Source organism: Dromaius novaehollandiae, chromosome 2 (genome assembly GCF_036370855.1).
Source record: "Dromaius novaehollandiae isolate bDroNov1 chromosome 2, bDroNov1.hap1, whole genome shotgun sequence".
NCBI classification, from domain to species: domain Eukaryota; kingdom Metazoa; phylum Chordata; class Aves; order Casuariiformes; family Dromaiidae; genus Dromaius; species Dromaius novaehollandiae.
The window spans coordinates 129024041-129046851 of NC_088099.1; the positions used below are offsets into that span (position 1 = coordinate 129024041).

The 22811-nt window shown below is 39.2% G+C and overlaps 1 protein-coding gene across 10 annotated transcripts in view; it reads left to right on the top strand.

Annotated features, from left to right (window-relative positions):
* Positions 1-18310, top strand: part of EYA1 (EYA transcriptional coactivator and phosphatase 1) — a 168557-nt gene extending 150247 nt beyond the window's left edge. For all 10 annotated transcript variants that reach the window (XM_064507408.1, XM_064507407.1, XM_064507402.1 and 7 more), the window contains 6 exons: positions 4729-4787; positions 4980-5140; positions 5374-5488; positions 5779-5900; positions 7906-8006; positions 16060-18310. In XM_064507408.1, the coding sequence (XP_064363478.1) occupies positions 4729-4787; positions 4980-5140; positions 5374-5488; positions 5779-5900; positions 7906-8006; positions 16060-16140 (639 nt within the window). In that variant the 3' untranslated portion in view covers positions 16141-18310. The remainder of the gene's footprint in view (positions 1-4728; positions 4788-4979; positions 5141-5373; positions 5489-5778; positions 5901-7905; positions 8007-16059) is intronic.
* Positions 18311-22811: the final 4501 nt, after the last annotated feature.

Here is a 22811-nt window from a genome sequence, read left to right on the forward strand (position 1 = left end):
ATATATAGGAAATCTCACCCTTCTCTCACATGACAATAGCTTTTGTTCAGGCCTCCCTCCTAAAAGCTTTTATATCCTACTTTTCGTGGCTTTCATTCTTTCATTCTTGCCATTTCCTGTGCTGCAAAGTCCTGCGCTCGCCCTTTGCAGAAAATGAATTTTCTCTCTGCCCCAGATTCCTTCTTAAAATGTAGTTTTCCATGCAGCCTTTTGAACAAAGCTCCCTGGCTCATGGCACGTACTTATTGAACGTGGCTCTCTGAGGGTGCAGTGTCACCACGGGCTGCTGCCGCAAAGGGCAATCCCGCTCCCACCGCCCCGCCGCGCCCTGCCTTTTCCCACAGTGGCGCTCCGTGTAGCATGCGGATCTGACAGAAGAGCAAGCAAGAAAGAGAGTCCATCCCGGTTTCTGAGCAGCTTACCGCAGGGTTGCCAGCCTCCGTTGTGAGGGAGGCAGGGGAACACGCATCTGAGCCCTGGGGGAGAGCAGGGCAGCAGCGTGCCCTCCCCTCGAGGGACGTTTTCTCTCCTTCTCGTGGTGTACAGTTGCAATGCCAAGTAAAGGTATGGTAGCAGCCTTCTTGACTGTCTCGGAAGTTATTTACTCATGCTAAATTTTAATCTAAGGCTGCTGGTTCCTCTGATTAGTTCTACTGTTGTAACTGTAGGGAAATAAACTCCTCTGGGCAGAGGACCTGAGAGCGAGTCCAGCTTGGGCTGTCTGAGCCTGCAAACAAGTCTGTCTCCATTGAGGGGGGGATGTCAGAGCAGCCTCACTTCCCCAGATTAACTAAATTACCTCTTGTGATTACCTGTCCTGTCTTATATTTGCCCCTCATCTACAGAAAGTGCATGTGACACCATGAATAGCATCTTTTCAAATTTCTGTATGTTTTAGGAGCCCAAATCCCATTTTCAAATGTGAGTAAAGCGCATCAGAGATGGTTTGATTAAAATCAGTGCAATTTAGATGGACCTATATAAGAATGAGGTTTAGACTTCTGACATTCCTTGCACTTCTGAAAGTATGATCCCTAAACTGTACAGAGGGCACTTTGCTTTCCTGTGATTACTGTCACAGTGCAGAGTTGAATCTCAGCCTGTCTGATTGAAATCCAAACCTTTACTGCAAACATGTCATCACTTGTTCCTCATGAAGATTTCAAACTAGATGCACTGAAGTTGCAGGGTCAACACCTTTAGGAGCAAAACACAGCTTGCTGCATAATCTTTATACATCAGCCACAGGCTGTTTTGCTCCTCACTTGCCAATTCAACCTATTTCAAAAGAGAATCGAACAATTTTAATGTGCTGCTTTACAGCTGACTGCTAAACTGATTCTATCATAATAAAATACATCTGCCTAAATAGCATGTATTTATAGTGTTTCTAAAGGGACTTTCAGTATTAGTTTCAGGTATCACTTTGCCAAAGAAATTAGGGGGAGAATACTAATACTGTATTTCCTATGAAAATCTTATAATCAAGTACGAAGTAAAGGATTAAAAAGGTAAATCTGCAGACAAACCATTTTTTTCCTGAATAATTTAGCTCTAACTTAGCTCTCAGTCACAGGAGCTTTTGGGGAAAGTACTGGAGGATTTTCTGAGTCTTTGTACTTTTATTAAAATATACCTTTGCAAAAATACACTGTTTGGGAGTGCATATCTTATTTATCAGTCAGTGTCAAGCTTCATTTTAGCATACCCCTGTTTGTGATGCACATTGAGTAAACTAGTATTTTTAAAAGTTTCAACTTGTTTGTGCTTGCTTATAACTAATCAAGGCACTGAACAGTGCCTCAGATGGTTGCCTTTGCCTATAAACAAAATGCTCCACGCAAAGCAAGCAGGTGAAAGCAAAGACGGGGGTTCAAATGGAAAGTTGGTATCAGTCCATTAACAGTGGGCAGGTAATTGACTTCTTTGATAAGAGTTATTGCTAAATAACTTCACTGCTAGAAGAGGAATTGCCAGATGAATGTATTTGCTTCCCATGTTCAGGGATTGAAAAACACACCTATCACTCTCCAAGCCAAAGTCCAGGTCAGCCAGACAGTGTGAAAAATACCTGGCACTCCAATCTCAGGTTTAGCCTCAAAGCCATGTCCTGCCACTCAAGAGGTGCGAAACAGTTGTGCACTGTTTGTGACCTTCCTTTAGTTGTAATGTAGCGTCAATCACGTTTGTCTTTAATCCTTTTCAAATTATAATGTGTATCTCTTGTGCTTTTATTTTTCCTCGTTCCCATCCTGACTTAACTCTTCTTTTCTTTTACCCCTTCCAAAAGATGACAGTATCCTTTTCTACTGTATTCAGTATTTCACCTGAAATTTGTGATGTTCATGACCTTTTCTTCACTTCACTTTCGTTCTTGACACAGTTTCTCTACCATTACCTCACCAGTTTTTAGTCTTTGATCTCTCTTCTGGGTTTTTCTCTCCAAAAACCTCTCTCTCTTTCAGTACCATAATTGCTATTTCAAATGTATCCTTTCAGTTCTCACTTTCTACCTAACAAGCAGGTGGAAAATGAGCATAGTTAGACAAAAGGGGGAAAAGCTTATGATGTCCCAAGATTTGTGATGGTCCCAAGATGTTGCAGTGTAAATTAAAGTTCCAAGTCCTCTGGCCCTCTCTAATTGTGCGATCAAAGACACAGCAGTCTCCTCCTCTCTGTTTCCACCTTTTGCCCAAGAGAGTTGAATTAGGACATTTTTAGGGTTCTTCCTTCTTTCAGGATCTCCTGTGAGAAGATGATTTTTTTTTTTTTGGTTTATTTTTGTGGTTACTATAAAAAGTGTCTCTTTCCCTAATTTTAATTTTGAATCCTCTTCTTTAACAGCTAGTTCCAGGGGTCATTCATCGTTTCCAAGCTGGGAGAGGAAGCTATTGACTTGATAATTTTCATTGCTACGGTGACAACTCAAGATTAAATTTTCTGTCTTTGGAGACTTAGAAAAATCACTGAGCAGTAGGAGAGACGCTGAAATGGGAAACTTGCAGGCTCAGGAGGATGTGACTTCATTAACATATTCTCAGTTCATATTTGAGTCATTAACTTTGCCTGCATATAGGTTGGGAATTTCCTTTTGGTTTTAAACAAAAAACTTAATTTCTATGAATTTGATAACTTGCTGCAGACGCTCCCTGCTTTTCTTAGCCAGGTTGATTTTCAAGCCCTTAATACATTCACACTCATAGTTTCTGCTCTGTCTGTGCATATAATCCATTTTTTTCTGCCTGAGAAGGAAATTCACTTGATGATGGTTGAATATGAGCAAATATAGTAGTGTCTTTCATATCCTGATTGTTGGTCTTTCCTATCCTAGTAGTCTGACTTTCCTTTCTCTCTCTCTCTCTCTAATGCAAACTACTGCTCTATAAAATACAAACCAGTGTGTATTACAGTAAGATTAAGGACATGACCAAAAGACCACCCCTTGTTCTTCCAAAAAAGTTTGAAAAGTTCCTGAGGTATTTTTCATAGACCAATGTTTTTAAAAATCTAGAATCCACAGCCATCATGTGAGGCCAAATAGACTTCTGCTTTTTTCTTATCTGAGGTCGTTGACCTCAGGAGAGGAGGAGAAGGTTACAGGGTCAAAGTCTTTTCCTCCTTGGAGCTTGCTGCTTGCTGGGAGAGGGTTGGCTGGAAAATAGATGTTTTAGAAAAAGGGTTGAGGGTCATGATTTTAATTCTGTTAGGGAACAGCTGGTTTGAGTTTCTTTCCACTTCTATCTTCCCTCCCTTCCTCACAAATCCATGGAGAGAAAAAAATTTGTTCAGGGGAGAGCAGTAACACAAAAATAAAGGATTCCAATATTTTCATTTTTAAAATATACCATGTTTGTTATAAGATTTCACATTAGGAGAGAGAAGAGGAAATTATTAAAATAATTGCAATCCATTGTTGTTTCAAGGATTGGATTGAAATTGATCTACAGTGCCACAGGTTTATTTGTTTTCCTGCCAAATGTCAAATTGTTAGTAGTAATGTTCTAATGGTTTTTAATGGAGAAACAGTATGCATTATGATTTTTAATTTAGTGATAAAGCTAATTATAAATGTGCCATGTTAGTTTGTGTACAAGTCGTTAAAGAAAGACAATTTGATTTGGCTATTTCTGTTCAGATTTTCTTCATCTTTTCGTGCTGCTTTCATGCACTCGGAGCAAAGAGAGAGAAGGAAACTCACAACTCTCAAATGAATGGCAAACTAGGAACAGATTTTTTGTCTGCACTCCTCTGAAAAACTGGCCTCAGGCTGTGTTGGTGTGTGGCTCAACAGCAATCAGAGGTCATAATTTCATTGGCGGTTAGCATCAGGTTTAATTTTTCTAATATGTTACATTTACCGAAATGTCTGGTTTCAGTTACACTTATGCACTGACTGAATCAGCTTTGAGCAGCATGATGTTTTAAGGTACCTGAAAGGCTACAAGAACGTTTATGGAACACATATGCTAATTGTTTTTAACCACTTTCCTTTCTAAACACAAAAACGTGTTTTTGGAAAGCTATTTAACAGTAGTTGTTAATGATAGTGTGCTTTTATTTTAAGAAATGAGCACAAGGAAAAGGTAAAATAGTTGTTTTAACAAGACTGCCATCTACTGATTTGCACAATTAAAAATAATCCTGATGAGTAGATTGTTCATTTTTTTATAGCTTGCTTTTTAAGGTTTGCAAGATACAGAAAATCATAATGTCTTTCTGTCACCTCAGGAATGCGACCAGGTTCACATTGATGACGTATCTTCAGATGACAACGGTCAAGATTTAAGGTACAACAGAACTGAACAAGATAAAATGTTGCTTTTCAAGTTTTTTCCTGGGAAAGTGCTAAACTGTTGTAAAGCTTTACAGTAGCCCATTGTCTTTTTATCTTTGCCTTTGCAACTTAGCTGTGAATAGCTCATGGTTGAACTTTGCCTGTTACATTTTGTTAATTTGGGGGTTTTCTTATATCCACATAGCACCTATAACTTCGGAACGGACGGCTTTCCTGCAGCAGCCACTAGTGCTAATTTGTGCTTAGCAACGGGTGTGCGTGGAGGAGTGGACTGGATGAGAAAATTGGCTTTCCGCTACAGACGAGTAAAAGAAATATATAACACCTACAAAAATAATGTTGGAGGCAAGTGACTATGGAGTATATAACAAAGATAAATTAGAAGTATTACAAAGGAAAAACTTTCCTCTTGTTTTCTATTCCTTTTGTAATGTTCTGTAATGTCCTTTGGTGATGGGTTTTTTTTGAGCTGTTTAGCTTACACTGTGTGTAAAATTCTCTCTGAACTAATGAAAGCAAAGGAAAATGACAGGATGTTACTTAATTTCAGTGCAGACATGGCCTTATCTATTCCACAGGTCTTCTCGGTCCAGCCAAGAGAGAGGCCTGGTTACAGCTAAGAGCAGAAATTGAAGCTTTGACAGATTCCTGGTTGACGCTTGCACTGAAAGCACTCACACTTATTCATTCGAGGTGAGTACCAAGAGCAAGGACTAGATATGAAACTTTCGGATGTCTGCTGATATTTTAGAAGAGGCTGCCAGCTCTGGTGGACAAAACGTCAAAACTGGAGGACCTTCTCCTTATTCCCTGTTCTAGTCTGACCTTGCCACTTAGTGCCTTGCTCTCCTCCCAGGTGAGGAAAACTAACTTCTTTGAAAAGAAATGGTGGCAGTAGTAATGGTGAGGGTTTCTGCTGGGAGGCCTGAGTTGTTCTTCATTTTGTCTTGTTAAAAAGGATGTTTCTGTTTTCTGTTCTACAGGACAAATTGTGTGAACATTCTCGTAACAACTACTCAGCTTATTCCAGCTCTGGCAAAAGTTCTGTTGTATGGATTAGGGGTTGTATTTCCCATAGAGAATATTTACAGTGCAACTAAAATAGGTGAGCTATTTCTATAATGTGATATATTTGAAATTGTAATTCTAAATAAAAAGCTATGGTAGTCTACATTTATTTCTTAACATATATTCAGTGTAGCACATGGGGGTAATAATAACTGATCTCATGAAACACTTTTCATACTGAGGCATCCTAAATCTGCTTTATAAGTGTATGTCATGGTCCAGCACAGAAGACTTCATACAGCTCTATAACCACTGAGGCAGCCTCTGGTAGGAAGCAATACAATAGCTTTTTGACATCATTTCTCAGAACTGTGAGACTGTGTAGCAGTTTAGATAATTTTTAGTAGGCTGTAAATTCAGAACATTCAAGTAATCCTAGCTTAACTGAGGAAATTCTATAATGGTAAGCCCTGACTGCATTCGTTTCCATATGCTATGAAGCAAATTTTGATAAATAATTTACCAGAAGCAAGAATGTTTTGCTGCAGAAGGTAATTATTTAAGTTCATGCATGTTGAATATAATAAGCTTCAGCCAGGCAAATGTTTATTTCTGTTTTCTGCTTCAGTATAAAGGATGTTATTTTGAGCATGTAGAAGTACATAGTACCATATGGCAAGGGTGCTTTTAGTTTTTAACATGATTATGACATATCTGTTCTGTCTCAGATTTCCTCAAAATTGTGGGCTACATGAAAACATTTTTCATGTGTTCTTAAATATCTATAATACAGGAAGCTCAAATGGCCAAGAAAAAATGGTGGGTTATTTTTGTTTGTTTTTGCTTTTAAAAAATTTGGTTGAGAATTTTATGCAGAAATTTGAAAGCATTGCTTTAAAAGATTTAAAACTACTTCCTAGATAGAAATATTGCTGTACTGTTTGTGGGAACTTTAAATTAAAACTTTGAATTATAGTACTTTAGATATACATTTTAATTAAAACTTTTTTGATAAATGTTCATTTGTGACTTTAAGTGCACAGGAGAGAAGGTTATTTTTGGAATACTGAGTTCAGTCACTGACTGTCACAGGCAATCATGAGATTTTTGTAACATGAAAAGATTTATAATTTTCAGGCACTATCTTAACCTAGTTAGTGTTGGACGTTTCTTATGTCTTGTACTACTATTAGAGGCTGTTCTTGAATAGTTTTGTTCCTTTGTTGGTTAGAAACCTTTTTTTAACTTCCAACCTATTTGTTCTTGAGCTGGCATTGTCCTGTAGTAGAAATAAGTTGTGTCTGAAATGCTATTTTTCCTTTTGGATGCTTTAGACATACAGTAGACACACAGGTAAGCATGTATTATGAGCAGACTGAAGAAATCTTTCAGAATGGGAACATTTAAGAAAATTTTACTGTAAGCATTTACATTCTTTCTGGATTCCTGGTATCAGCACCTGGAACTATGTGTAGAGTTAGAGTATTGGGATTCGTTTTGCTAGGTCTATGCAATGAAGTAATGAGCCACATTAATGGATCCCAGTGCAGGATCAAGGACCTTGTCCATGTATTGGATTACAGGCATTTAAATCTAAATCTTTTTGATGACCTTCTAAGTCAGGATACTACTGTTTCAGGAGCTGTGATTAATCTTGTCACAGGTCGTAGAGAAAAAGCTAGAATTTCTACTGATTCAATCAATTTGCTCTGTTCAGGATCCTGGCTGTAAATAGCCAGTAGAGAATTCTCCTGGTAGTGAAATTCCCTCTGAAACCTGTCTCGGATTAGTAAAGGAGACAAGAAAGGTGATACTGTGGCTCTCTACCATGTCGTGTGTGTTAAAGGAGCTTACTGAGCAGATTTTAAGGTTGCCTGTCAGGTGCTCTAGCAGCAGTAAAGCTGCAGTGGGCCTCTACACGTCATCACACCAGTGGTGCTCCTTCCTCTTCATCCTGCAGGAGAGAGGCTCCCCTCTTGTCTCTCTCAGTAGTGCTGATTATATATTGGAAGTGTTGGGGAGGTCCAGGCTAAAATAATAAAAGAATGATTTAATTGTATCCCATCACCACCTATCCTGAATAGTCTGATTTTTTCTTTCAGGAAAGGAAAGTTGTTTTGAGCGAATAATTCAAAGATTTGGAAGAAAAGTAGTGTATGTTGTTATAGGGGATGGTGTTGAAGAAGAACAAGGCGCAAAAAAGGTAATGGCCCTTTTTCAGTGCAGGTTGATTTCAAAAGGCTGAAAGCAAAAATGTCCTTTCTTAGCTATGGTGTAGTATGTGCTGAAATTTGATTTTTTTATCTTTGCTTTATGAAATATAATGTTTTGGTCATATCTGGTAGAAGACTGCATAAAACTGTAGATAATTATGGATCCTGCTGTTCTCCAAAGGACACTTCAGGTTAGCTATGTATGTTTGATTTAGTTCAAAAAGGAGCCAGAAAAATGGACCCTGACTTTTGTGCCAAGATTTAATAGTTCTGTTTTTGTTGGCATCCCAAAATACCAAATAGGGTGTTATGAATGTAAGCAAAAAATGGTGATTCTTTTGATCGAAGACATTGTGCTATTTGACTATATGAAATAGCTGCACTTTTGAAAGGTACGTAAGAATGGATTAATCACATATAAATTTCAGTTTTCTTGTTGGTCCCTGATTTGAATTTTGCAGTCAGATAAATACTCATGGCTTGTCCAGCACTCACAATCTCGGTTAACTGAGCTGAGGATACTATTTGAAAATGTCTTTAATATTTTTTCACATTCTTCTGGAAGAAAAGGAGAAAATCACATTTTTTTTCCCAATGTGGAGTGAGCTCCTGAAAAAGCAATGGCAAATCTCCTGAAAAAGCAATGGCAAATAATAGGCAATATTCCTAGACTTGCTATTCTACTCAAGTGAAGCAGAGGAGGAGTCTTTACTTGAAGGAATGAGGCATAATTTTGCCTATTTGAATAACAGGAGAAAGAGTAGGAAAACAGCATTTCTGCTCTTGCTCTCTTTTACAGGTAGATTGCTTTTACACAAATTCTCTTTGTGCCATTAAAATCTCTCTGATGCTACTCTATCTGTTTCCACCGTAACCTTCTAAACGGAGAAGTGCAACTGAGCAGTCCACCTGGCGTTTTGCAAGATGCGCCTCTGACTGGTTTTGCTTCGTGAAATGCGGGGTTTTGTGCCTTGGAAGGGCTCCGGGTAGGTCCCCGGCTCGTCTCAGCACTTTGCAAGAGTGTCAGTTTCAGATATCCCGTTGGCAGGCTGACGGGAACAGTTTGCTCCTTTCTCCTTCAGAAATGCCTTTCATCTTTGCAGAGAAATGTTTTCCCGCTGTAAATGATTACATTTTAAAAGCTGCATTTAAGATCAGGGGAAAAAAGTCTTCTCTTTGTTCCTTTTCTGTTTCTCGGTGAAATAGTGTTGTATATGATAATGGCGGGAGTAGTCCTTTCAGTAACATTATCTAATTTGGTACTTTTTTCAACAGGAAACATGATTCAGAAAAGCATAAGAAAAAGAGCCTTTCCAGTTGCTATGAGAAGTAGCAGCATGGAAAGTTCCTTTGTGCCATTACTTCTGTATATTCTTTCTTAGTGGAAGGAATTTTCAGATTTAAAGAATGTTAGATGCTCTGGATTAAATTTTCTGCTACAGTAATGCTAGAGAAGTCAGTAAGTATACCAGCAGTCCTGCAGAAGTATACTTTCTGCAGAAACTATTAATTCGATTAAGGAAAATGCTTCTGTGGTTCTCGTCCTGCTGCTTACTCCACCTCAAAAGACCCTAGTATTTCAAACTGTGAAAGTAAGATTTGCCTTTAATTTTTGGCCTTCACGCAATGCAAGAGGAAGAACCACAAGTTGCCATGCTCTACCAGGAGCTGCTCCCAATTCATATTAAGCCTTATTTATTGTCTGCTCATCAGATTGTTTTTAGCATTACTAGGAGGAGCAAGCATGGGAAGGCATGCCGGTGTATATCATGCTTCAGTACAGAAACACATGCCCTACCCAGCAAAGAAATGGCATTACTCTATCAGAGTACAGTAAAAGCCTAGCGCTTCTCCAGGGAGTGTACCAACAACATAGAGGATTTCCTCCCACAAAAAAATCCCAAACCCACCAACACGAACTGATATAACAGCCCACAGAAGTACCCCACTGCCTCGCTTAACATGGTAGCTGCTTCCTTCCTTCGCTCCTTCCTATGCACAAGCTGTTCTCCTGCTACAGCACCTAGCGAAAGGGGGTTGCTGTGTGGTGAAGCCCCTAGTTTATGTAGATTTATTTACACTACACAGGACATAGACACTGAGCTTGTCTTTTTTTCATCTTTAAATATCACTTCATTCATTACATATAAACTACATAATGAATATTGTTGAAGAAGTGAGAGTATAAATTCAAGCTGATTTCATTTGCGAGGTTTTTATTCTGTGTTCCTTTAGTGAAAAGTGCTGAACTTCCAGATTAGGAAGTAAGGAATTTAAGGTTTGTTATTGCAAATAACTTACCAACAATTTAGCCAGTTGCTTCATCATAAAACAAGATTTTCATTTATGTCCATTATTTACTGAGAATCTTTTGTATTATTGTTGTTGCTGTAGAAAAGTAATAATATAGATTTATTAATACAGTTTAAAAGATTACGCTCTTTTAAGAAATCTTCTGAGGCTGGACTTTTTTTTGTAAAGAAGAATAGTGCCTCTTTTGATGAAAATAAATAAAATACGCAGAGGAAACTGCACACTCTTATGTTTCACGTAACGTGGGACAAGCCATGGTATCAACACCTTTGTTTAACTGTCATTTCCTGCAAAATATTGTATAAGACAATTAAAACTCTCAGGACATTTGCTTTAGAGACTGCGGAAAAGTCGTACCCTTCTGGCTCGGCTCCCCGAACAGCCAGGGCAGCTGTAACTCCCGAGTTCATGGGGAGGTTGCTGCCTTTGCATCCGTGTCCTCCCAAAAAGAGGGGACAAGCGAAAGCCCCATAGGGAAACGGGGGTTGCTGGCGCCAACACGGGGCGCAGCCTGGGCGCGCGGGGGTCTGCGCCCCGCCGGAGGGGCACGTCCTTCCCCGGCTCCCTACGCCTACGCCTGGCAGAGCCACTCTCCCCGAATACCTCTCGGGTGACGTAGCCATCAGCAGGATAAGTTTGCGCTGGCTGGGTTTCTCTGCCAGAAACGCCGTTGTCTTGGGCTCTGCTCTTTTTTTTTTTGGTTTGCGTTCGGAAACAAAGTCGTGAAATACTCGTAAAGCAAAAAAAACCTCTCGAGTTTTTCTACTTCGCAGAGTCCTCTGCAGGATTTTGAGTGCGGGAGGTGGGGTGAGGGAGGAGGGTCTCTATGTCCAGGAGCTGGACTTTAGATCAGGTGGTTTGGGAGAGCGTGGGCAAAGCGGTTTCTGCCTTTGTTTCTGCAGTGGTCAGGCTGCTTTTCTGCCGGGGAGGGAAACTGGGAGGAAAAATCATGAATCTTTGTGGAGCAATAAATAGAATATAAATAGGTATCCAATATGCCACTGTTTTAAAGCTCACAGTCACACTGTGCTGCTCAGGTTTGTGATAGGAAGTAAAGACGACTGCTTAGCAAAATCTGGCAGAAAGACAACAAAAATACCAGGAAAGGTGACAGAAACTTGTGAGTTTTCTACTCAGATATGATACAAATCTCAGGAGTAAGATTTTTGTATAAAAATGTACTCATTTAAGGGAAGGAAGATAGTCTGCACTTTTCAGTATTGCCCAGTCAAAAAATAGCTTTGTTTTGCATGCACACATACTGAATAGAAACACTTTCTTTTATTTTCTTTGAAATAGTTGGGGGGGGGGGTTGTTCTTTTAGTAAATACACACTGTAAAAATAATATTGTTTTTATTTCAGGAAGGAAATACTTTAATAATTTTACGGTTATTTAATAATTTTATAACTGTTAGTTTTAATAATTTAATAAAGAGTGAACTTTTGATGTTTTTTTACACCAAACAAAACCAAATTCAACGTTTTCCCACCATATTTAATTTCAAAATGTCATCAAAATTAAATCATTAAACAGTTCATAAATGTACTTATTATCAAGTATCGTGTGTCGTTAAACATCTGCAGATCAATTCATGTTTTTAATTGACAGTTCCAGATTTACTTGGACAATATTAAAATCGTACAGAAAATTGTTGTTTTACCACAAGTCTGGATATGCATTCCTCCAGTAAGCAATAAGAAAAACTTGTTCATGTTTTCATTATACACTAATGCATCCAGTCACACTGCATGTCATTAGCAGTTAGCATTTGTCATCCATTCTCACACAGTAGTAAGTGAGATATTACTGTTTTTCAGTGTGCTCAGAATAGAAGGCACCTGTTCTGTATCAGATGTGTGGTAAGTGTTGGCAGGGATGACTTTCTAAAAGCAATATTGGGCAAATATCTATCAAAAGAAACTCTTCCTGTGAGAAACCTTCCGGTGAGAAAAATGGGCCACTGTCTCACGGCTGTGTTGTCACTTTTGACAAGGCAGATAGTGAGGCTTGCTAATAAACCAATAATGCGTAAGGTTTTGTACAATCATTTCTGTTATCTTAAATAACATTAAAATCTTTGTACATGCAAAATATACACAAATATATGTAGACATTTGTGTGTGCGTGTGTGTACATATATACACATACACACATAGATATATATAGATAAGTATCAAGTTTGTTTCCCCTCCTGTTAGCTATGCGGTATGTGCCGTAGGATCAAACTGATACAGATCTGATTGGGCCGCCGGAGACCTGTGCGCAGAGCCCTTGTGCAGATTCCGGTTCCCTTGCAGCAACTGCATTCCCAGCATGTTTTATTTACTGGGAGTGTAGTATTGGCCCTTTGACCTATATGCAGGAGAACTGAAAATAGTTGTAATCTTAAGATTTACGCAACCTTTTTTTTTTCATGAGACTCCCCAGGCCCAATCATTCCAAACCTCACTCCTTTTAGTAAACGGAGGTATACTCCTTTCACAGGGAACATAAAGCAAAGGACATTTAAGTGAATATCAAAGGTACAGCCAAAATAATGTCCACTTAAAGTTTTGGGTTAAAACCTGACCGTAAACAGCTGAGACTAATCCAAAACTGATATTGCATATGGACATCTAACAAGAATCACTGTGATTTGATTTAGCAGAAGCTTAACCTTCTGTTAAATCAATCAGGTGCTGTAAGCACCCTAGATGCCTGATGTGTACTCTCTGTGATGCTGAGGCTGTTACTAGGGAAGCAGTATAATGCGGGAGCTCCGTGAAGTGGGAGCTGCAAGCCAAGAATTTACTGCTACAGTTCTCCCTATTCATTAATTCACTGTATGACCTTGGACAGCTTCCATGTCATTGACTCTTGGCTTGTGCATAGACACTACTCAAAGGCAGACGTCCACCAAGCTCTTCACCATGCCACATCTTACGTATGTTATTTACATCTCTGACGCAGTGGTTCAAGTAGATCTGGTACCAAGCTGACCACGAGAAGCAGAGTTATGGCTGGGTACCAGGGAGAACAACTCAGTGCTATCTAAGAGGGAAACTGCAGCCACAGAAGCGAGAGGCAGTGTTGCTGAGCAGCACCAGCCATGGACAGGCAGCCTGGCAAGTGCTGCACAACCTGCAGCAAGCACCAGCCTGTGCCCATATTTTCCTTGATGTAATACCCCTATCAGATGTTACAGACTCTGCCAGGAAGATCGTATGGCCCAAATGAGATAGGTATGCAGAGGCTTTTGGAGAGCCCAGAGAGCACCACGAATAGGAATTTTTATTTCTTTTTGCTAGTGTTGGTTCATTTCCTGAACATGAAGCAAGAAATGAATCTTTAGGGAAGACTTAAGCTGGAAAGCAGTGGTGTCTGGCTTGACAAAGCGGAGAGGACAGACTATCTGCACAGTGTAGCAGGAAAGACACTGGGAAATGGATATGTAACCTGATGAGCTAATTGCACGTAGTTTCTGTTGCTGGTGGAGCACAGGAACAATACAATGGAAGTCTTGATCAAAGAAGCAGAGATAGCAGATGTCACAATTGATATTAACACTTCCTTGTTAAGGAAGGGAGTAACGTGGAAAAGTCTTTTGGAAAGATTATAAGCATTTGCTCCAACATCATCTCACTTGTCTCTGAACTTTTCCCCGAGAAAGATAAGCATTCAGTTCTCTCTGTAAGCAGCTGTGGCTCCCCCATTGTCTTTCAGGCTGAGATTCAGTTAGCTGTTTCTCTAGGTTTTGTGACAATCTAGAATAAAATAAAACAAATCAGAAACTGTTCCAGTGGTGTTTCCTTGTGGGTCGTTTTATTTTCTTCGTAAAGAAGATTCTTTGCTCTAGAAGCTAGGCATTATCTGAATATGGATATCTGCTGATGCATCCACATAACGAACCAAGAATGTAGAGTCCAGGTGCTCACCAGGTGCAATTCAACTGCAGATATGATAGTGGACTAGAGCTATTCTGAGGTGAAAACCCTAAAATGTGCATACTGTGGACAGTGGATGCTCAGCACCACCTCTTTGACTCTACAATCCACTCCTGTTGTGCAACAGGACTTGCTAATGGACAAACAGCCTCTGTTAGCCCATATTCTGTCCTGTATTTGGTGTGCATTTTCCAGTTTGCTTCTAGTGCTCCATTGATGATCATATATCACTCTTTAGCGAGGTCTTGCTGATTTATGTTAATTTTTTCAGCATCATCTCTGCTATCTCTCACAAGGGCAAAAGTTGATTGCTCCTTTACAGTTGCCATTTGACTTCAGAGACTTGTCTACTTAGCTGGTTATATTTCTTTTCAAAATCTCTGCTTTATTCCTTAAATCCAACTCAGTTCATCATCTCATTGTTATCAGTTGAAGCAGCCTAAAAATAATTACTGCTTATGCAGTACCTGTTGTTTACCTTAGCTTCTAAAGACAAATTTATCATAGGCTCTGTGCCAAGGAGTTTGTCTTCTAAGATACAGTAATTTCTAAACATTTACAGTAAAACAGACACCTGGGAACAGAAGGTTTCACATTGGTGTTGATTTCACATTGGTATCCTGTTAGTTTTCAATATTATTCTCTAATTTAAATTTTGGGAATGATGATGTGGATGAAAAAAGGAGGTCAGCGTAGAAATGATAATCAGAAGAAATGGAATTTTACCAATGATTTCATAGAAATAGGAATTTACTCAGGAGCTGATGAAGCAGGATGAAAGAGGCCTATCTAAGAAATTGTAGATAAAATGCTTGAGGACCTCAGCTATTGTGATAGTGAATTGCTTGTGGTTTGCATCCTAAAGGTGCCAAGACACAAGCTGAATTACTGATCATAGTAAGCATGATCAAGTTAGGCTTCAGAATATTGTTGAATTGAAATTATTTTCCCATGGGACCAGTAGAATATTTTCCTGAAGAAAGCTGATAATTATCTTCTTTTATTTATGAAAAAGTTTTTGCTGATACTATAATCCCTGTTTTGCAATATAAAGATAGTGAGTATTCTTAATCAGCTTTTTACCCTTCATGGATGAGGTAATGTGTGCTTTTTCCTGGTATTTGTGTCTTTGGTTTATTCAGGTTCTTTGCAAACATATTTGTGCTGCAGACTGAGATCTTATTACAGCTAATAGGAAAAAAATATGAATTTATTTTAAAATTCTTCCATATGGAAAGATGTTTTAAGATCAGTGCTAACAATGACCATTATAATATGAACCACTGGGATAAAATTCCTTTCCAAGTGATGTGAGCAACATATGAGCTATTCTGAATCATCACTGGTATGCTCTTAACTCACCTGCCAGGAATAGTTCCACAAGGAATAAATTGGTTTTGATACTAAATAATACTTTCATTTCCTCTCTTTTTATTTTTAACCAAGTATTATTCTCTTCTTCAAGCTCCCCACATGCTTCGTGCATAGACTTTTTTACTTAATTTATTTCTAGAAATAATATTTTCTTTTGCGCTGTGCTGAAATCCTTTTCTGAAAAAGACATGAGAAAACCCTCCCTTCCTTAAGATGTTTGTTGTTGTTTTTCTTGCTGTTAATTAAATTTGCTGTTACTGAGAATTGAATGAATGGGGGGGTTAGGTAAACGAGAGAGAAATGTGAAGGGCTGGCACTTCTACTCTTGCATTCTCCTTGCAGTATCATCTTATTCTTGCAAAAGACAATGGGTGGGTCTGCATACCAGAATGCTTGGGGTTATTTTTACATTTTGTCTGTGCTGTTCACAGCATGCTATGCCATTCTGGAGGATCTCAAGCCACTCTGACCTTATGGCCCTTCATCATGCCTTGGAACTGGAGTACTTGTAGCAGCTCAGCAGCACTTTGAAACCCCAGAACCTCCTTGTGCCCGCAGACAGTATGCCTGTGTCTTGTGTCAGCATTGGACTACAGAACTTTGTGATTTCAGCATGTTGACGTACAGCTGCAATTGGTCTTAACCCTTGCCCTTTCAGTAAACGGAGGAGCACGTCTTTTTCTTCAGAACAGCTGTTGACTCTGGTACTGCGAGTCCAACGAAAATAAGCCATGCGAATGTTTTAACAACTCATCTTTACCATATTTGCTACCAAAAAGAAGTAGAAACGAAAGACAAGGAAATAAAAGGTTCATACCTGTGAAGAAAAAAAGGACCTGCAAATGCTTTGTAGTTTTTAGACTCTTCAATGTGACACACACCGTTTCTTCAACACAGCAAACTTGATTGCACAATGAAGACTGAGATTTTCAAAATACCAGTGGAGTAATTTTCTTGTAAAGAAAGTTTACTTTTTGGTTTCTCATACCCAGGGTACTCTGTACATCTTTACTTATTTATGAACAGACTATATTTTGGCATCATATAACTGAGGATATGTATAATAGGATTAAAGGCTATTGTAAGCCTTTGCCTTATGATACAGCAACTACTTTTGATTTTAGCACATTACAGAGTAGTTTAAAATATGTCTAATTTAAAGTAATAGGTACATCACTGAGACAATCATGTACAGGAAGAATTTTTTGTGTAAATTTGTAATAATGAATGATTCTTTTACATATTGTTAAGGTAAATGCTATTGAAAGATAGTAATGCCTTGTTGGTGAAGAATGAGGCCGTGTATGCACAAAATATTGTGCAGTGCCTTATCAATGCGTTGGGTATAAATATGTAGATAATGGATTTTTTAGATAAATTTGTCAAGACCAAAAGCATGGATGTCAAGTGTCAATAGGAGTTGGGTTTTGTTCTTTTTCAGCTGTTTCTCTACCTTCTTATCTCTCAGCTACTCTGACTATGAAAGGATTGATTTCTATCCCCCCACTAAGCAAACACAGATAAAACAAATAAGTGAAGAGGAGTCTCTTGATATCTTCTGTTTTCTCTTTTAATGTTAACATATTAATGCGCTTTTAGAGTACTGAAAAATGAATTACAGATTCATTCCATAAAGAAGTATATAGAGAACACGAATATATTTTAAGATATGACTTAAACTGGAATCTAGGTACCAAATAGTTTTTGTCTCGTGCAAAAACAAAGGAAATTATCATCCTCTTTATTTTTAGAAATTGGGAATATTTTCGAGAGATTGAGCAAGAAATACTCATATCCTGATCTATACATTTAAGTCTTATAATCCTCTTCCACCAGGAGTCAGATTTTCCTAAGATATAACATCCATTGCCGGCAATGGAAATACTGAAATAGTTATCGCCAAGGAGCTGAAATTTGTTTCGTCTATATCCATTTACAGAACAACCTTAGACTGTGTCTGTCTGTGACTTGTGACTTTTCTAATCCTGAAGGCCATGAGCTACTTGGTCAGATAAACTGTGAGTCTGACTTTTTGGCTTGAATTGTACTAATTCCCTTTACCTGATTTAAATCTCTACATTAAAAAGAAACCTTGGCTTTGTGAGTTCATTCTCCAGCTTTTCTTCTTGTTCTCTTTTGCTAAAAACACCAGCCTTGAAACAGCTACCTGCAAAGCTACAAAGCACCAACGTAGCTTCAAAGCAACACCTTTCTCTATTGGAGGAATCATATTGCTGCTAGAATTCAATGTTTGTGGATTTGCAGATTGCTAGAATTCAATGTTTGTGGATTTGCAGATTGCTCTATTTGTTGCTATAACCAGCAAAGAGGTTTTTATCCTACCAAGACTTGCACATGTGCTTTACTTTACACAATATGAGTATTGGAATTCACATGGTACTCACATACATACATAAAGCACCTGGTAGGTAGTTTTTAGAATGGAGACTGTAATTAGCCTTTTTTTCTTCAAGGAAAGTAGACAGTGATGGGGAGTTGGTTGTCTTTTCTTTTTTGGGGGGGCGCTTTTAAATTTTTTAGTCACTTGCAGACTGAAAAAAACAGTTTATCTGGCCTTATTGTACAAAAAAAGTGTGTTGTGTCCACAATTGTGTACAGATTTTTTCTTCATTAATTTTGTTTTAAATTAATAAAATTGATTTGTGAACGTATTAAACAATCCTCTTGGATGCAAGTGTATGATATTTCTCCCCTATAAGTCAAGAATGAGAAGACATCTCTCACTTTTTGCTGTCCCAAGGCAGAAGCCCTTCACCTGCTTGTGCTGCCCACCTGAGAAGCTAGATAGAGTAAAAACTTTTGCATCTAGTTTACGAAAGGCTGAGCTAGATGGTCAGCAGTTGTTTCACTTAACAGGAGGAGCTAGAGAAGGTCAGTGCATAATAGGCCATGTGAGTGGGAATTAGTATATGATGTCCTCTTCCTTTGAAATGTGTGCCGAAGTATATTCCTCATAGAAGTAAATGCCTAAAATTTAGGTGCTGCAGTGCTTCAGAATGTGATCCAAAATAATTCACTTGCTGAATGGAGAACTTCTAAAGTTAGTTTTGCTTATGGAACAGGCAAAGGGTGAAAGCAAGCTGAAAATCCCATCATTCAGACATTTTAGGGCTACAGAAAGTCTTCTGTTCTCAGAGTATCTATAGACTTGAATGTCTCTGGGAACTTGGCACTTACATTCGTTCTTTGCAAGCACGGAACAAGGCTTACCCTTTAAATCAGGGAAAGATTGATAGTGTCCACCTTTTTATAGCAGGCCCAGATCACTTCATAGTAGACCCATAAATTGCTGATCCAGAAAGTGGGTTTGAATCACTCTTCTAATGAGGGGGACAGGTATGCCCAAATCCACATTTCACCTTCCACAAGGTCATCCTAAGCTAGTCTGCCTGAGAAGTGTCCTCCACTCCTCCTGGTACTGCTGTGCCACCCTGCACAAAGGGATTAGTCGAGACAGAGACTGCATGAAAGAAGTAAGTGGGCCAAAGAGCAAGTATGACTGTACTGAAGGGAAAACCAGAATCAGCTGAGAGGAGAAACTGAGCCGATGAATCGTGTATGTATTTGGTACAATGGCTGCTAAAGAACCCTTTTCTCTCCTCCACCCCATGAGGGAGAACCTGGAAGGGCAGGCACTTAGTGGGCACTTGTGCTCACTTTCTAGTCCAGGGAGGCCTGGTTTTGTTGCTGTGTTGCGACACAGCTTCAAATGGAGCAAAGGACAGCGTCTCAGCCTAGGAAACGCATGGCTTAGTCAAGTGAGGGCTTGAATCTTCTCAGAGAGATAAAGGATTCAGTCTACATAGCTTCTTTCTTGAACTAATTGTACCATTACAATAGTGTTGAACAAAAGGAGTACATTGCACCTATTGCCTGAATGTTACAGAGTTACTTTATGTCTGCCTTGTTGGAAGGATTTGATCCTACTGGTATTTGAGGCCCTGGAAGTCCCTGGCAAATCAAGTCCTTAGCAGATCTAGGAGAAGAGATGTCTACTTTCCAACTCTCTGCTGACACTGGAAGTGAGCTGGGAACAAAGACTGGGTATGTAAAGAGATCAAACGTCTAAATGCAAGGAGCTCTAACTTTGAAAACTGCAGTATCTGTGAATTTTACGTAAAGAACAGGATGACAATTTCATCATATAGCCCACCTGAGTCCCACTTCAGGTAACTTGAATTCTATATCTGGCTTTCAGTGTCTGCCTCAGTGGAAGAGAAAAAGATGTCGAAATGACCTGAATAACAGCTAGTATGGCGACAAGCTAAGCTGTAGTATTATCAACCTGCATGTGCCAAACACCTTTTTTTTGTATCTTCTACCCTTTTTCCTTTCTTCCAACAAATGCTTACGTGGGTTTTGCTGCAGAGTGTTGTCTTTGGCAGCGTTTATTGCAAGATCTGCAGTCTTGCTATATAGTGAAGGACTGTCAGCTCCACTGTTCCACTTGTTGCCAGAAATTGTCTTCCTTTAGGAAGCTGCTTACCCTTAAAAAGCTCAAGAAGGAGTTTTTCTCTGTTACAGAAAAATTAAACAAATTCTTCTAAATAGTACAGTTCAGCATATTCTGGAACAAGTATAGTCGTTGTCATTTCGTGAGTTTTTGCAATTTGCTTCTGCAGGTGATGAACAAAGCCTCTAAGATTTGCTCTCTTGTGATTACTAGGTCTTAGGTTGGAGATCTTTTGGAGACTGAATCCACTTGCCAGCTAGCCGTGCTTTAAGAAGCCAAGTTTAAAGTAATCTCCTTCCCTTGATGCACTGAATGAGGTGCTTGAGTGTACTCCCAAGGAAAATGTGCTGTCTGTTCTGCTGAGTTTGTTTTGGCGTTCAGGCTGCTGTGAGATCACAATACTTTAAAGACATCCTCTTTCATGATTGTTTCTGATCTCAAATTAGACTTAAACCAAGAACATTAAGTGGCAAGTGTTGCTTAGCTCCAAACATTTGCTTCCAGAACTCTACCAAGCCTGTAGGTTTACATCATTTGACATTACCGATGGAGGCTATGTAGCCTAAATATTCTGCACTGTGAATCACCTCCTTTGATACATGAATACACATACTCTTATTAAAAAAATACTGCCTCAGGTCCCTCAGTTTTTAAAACTTTCACATCTTAAAATGATTATACGTACAGTACTCTTGATATTTTTGAGGCAAGAAAAGCCAGATGCAATATATTATTCTGTAGTAATCCATTAAAGCATTGAGGTTACAGTAACAGATCACAAATACAGCAGTACAAACTTTTGCTTGTAACACGGAGATGAAATTGAGCTTTTTGTTTATATTCCCTCCCTTTGTTTGAAAGCTGACAGCCTAACAAATGAAATCAAAAGCAAGATCATTCAAGGAACTGCTTCTCTATATTTGGCACCATCATGGAAGTTAGATGCTTAGAGTTAAGTTCTGTCTATGAGTTTTCAGTGCAGCACCAGTGACTCCAGGAACTAGTCCATAGATAAAATCACCTAAATCCCCTCTGAAATCCAAGGCTGCCTTTTCTGAGCACCTCAATGCCCATAACTGTGGTAATGGGGAGAACTATGCCCATGATAAATGTAAGACAATTATTTTTAAAGGAACTTAATATGAAGGCCCTATTTAAATCTAAAAGTGAACAGGGTTTCATATAGAGTGAAGGGCATTGCGTTATGTAGGAAGCAAGAGATCTGCTCAAGATCTGCTTTTTGGAACATCGATACTGCTTCAAGTTTCTGTTTCTTAGATGCTCACTGATAACAATGTGCAGGTTTAAAAGCTTTAGCTCTGGGAATAAAACACATCAAAATCATTGGAGCTAAGTAATTTTGGGGTAGGGCCAAGAAGTGAAATTAGTAATAGTAATTATTATTACTGATGTCTTTCATGACTGGACAGCATGCTTAGTATGCAGTATCTCTGCCCCAAAAATGCTTACAATGAAGGCCAATAAATACTGTTAGAAATTCTCCTTTGTCTGTTTCTTCAAATTTCTGCTTCTCTCAGTGTTGTGATTCTTGAATTCTGTCCTGCAATGTGAATAGAGGATGGGTGTCAAGAGGCTTGTTGCTTCATGTCATTTGACAAGGGAGAGGCACACATCTCCCTCTGTTCTTTGTCAGCAGCAAGGCGGCACGGCCACTGCTTTTGTCGGGCTCCTTTTAGCCCAGGACGGGCTCTAGAAAATCCCTCTTAGCTCAATGGTTAAGGCAAAGGCTAGAAGAAAAAAGGAAAAATGCAGAGGAAAACAGTCAATTCCCAGGTTGAAAAAAGGGAAGAGTTGTGAGGAGCAGACCACCCACCGTGGCCAGATGGTGACCCTGGAGCTGCATGGTGCTCTGCCCAGACATGTGAGCGGGCAAGGAACTGGTTAGAGGCCCCACAGTCTCCAGGCACCCTGTCCTATCAGCATCATGGTGTGGATGGCCAGCTTGGCCAGGGCAAGGAGGAATTTCACAAGGACATACTGCAGCTCAATACAGGCCTGAGATGTGGAGTGTGTCTATAAAGGGGATGCTGGTGGTAGTCCCTTTCCTGGCTCTTTGAGATCCTCTTTCACTGTCCCCTCACCTCTGCACAGCTCTCACCCTATGTGGGGGGCCGCAGCATGACATGGAAATGCGTGTGCAGTACATGCTCTGAAGTCCAATGAGTATTAACTGTGTGACCCTTCTTGTAATATATAGAAATATTGCCAAGCTTGATTATGACAGGAGAACTAGAAGGCTGTGTCATTTAGGTAACTTGGTCCGCTAAAGCAAATAGTTTGCAAAAGGAAAAGCTCTTTACTCTCATTCTCCAGCAGAGTTGTGAGAGATAAATAGAACTACTACATTTCCCTACACAAATCATCCATCTTTATAACTGTTTGCCAACTTTTCATTTTATGGTAGTGCAAATAAATTTTCACACTCTGATACACTGGGGAAAAATGTATTTTTTCTTCTGTAGTGATATATGGTGCTACAATAACTGTTGAAGGGAAACAAAAAATCCAAAGGAAAAAAAAAAAAATCTCACTCTGCCAGCTCTCATGTAAGCCACATGATGTTGCCAACTAACACCTTGTGGAAGTCAGCCCAACAAACAAGTATATTATAAGTGATATGCCCCTTCCATTGTCTCACCACTTACTGACAGTTATTTTCTGGGAAGAGGTATTTGTGACTAAGTCTTT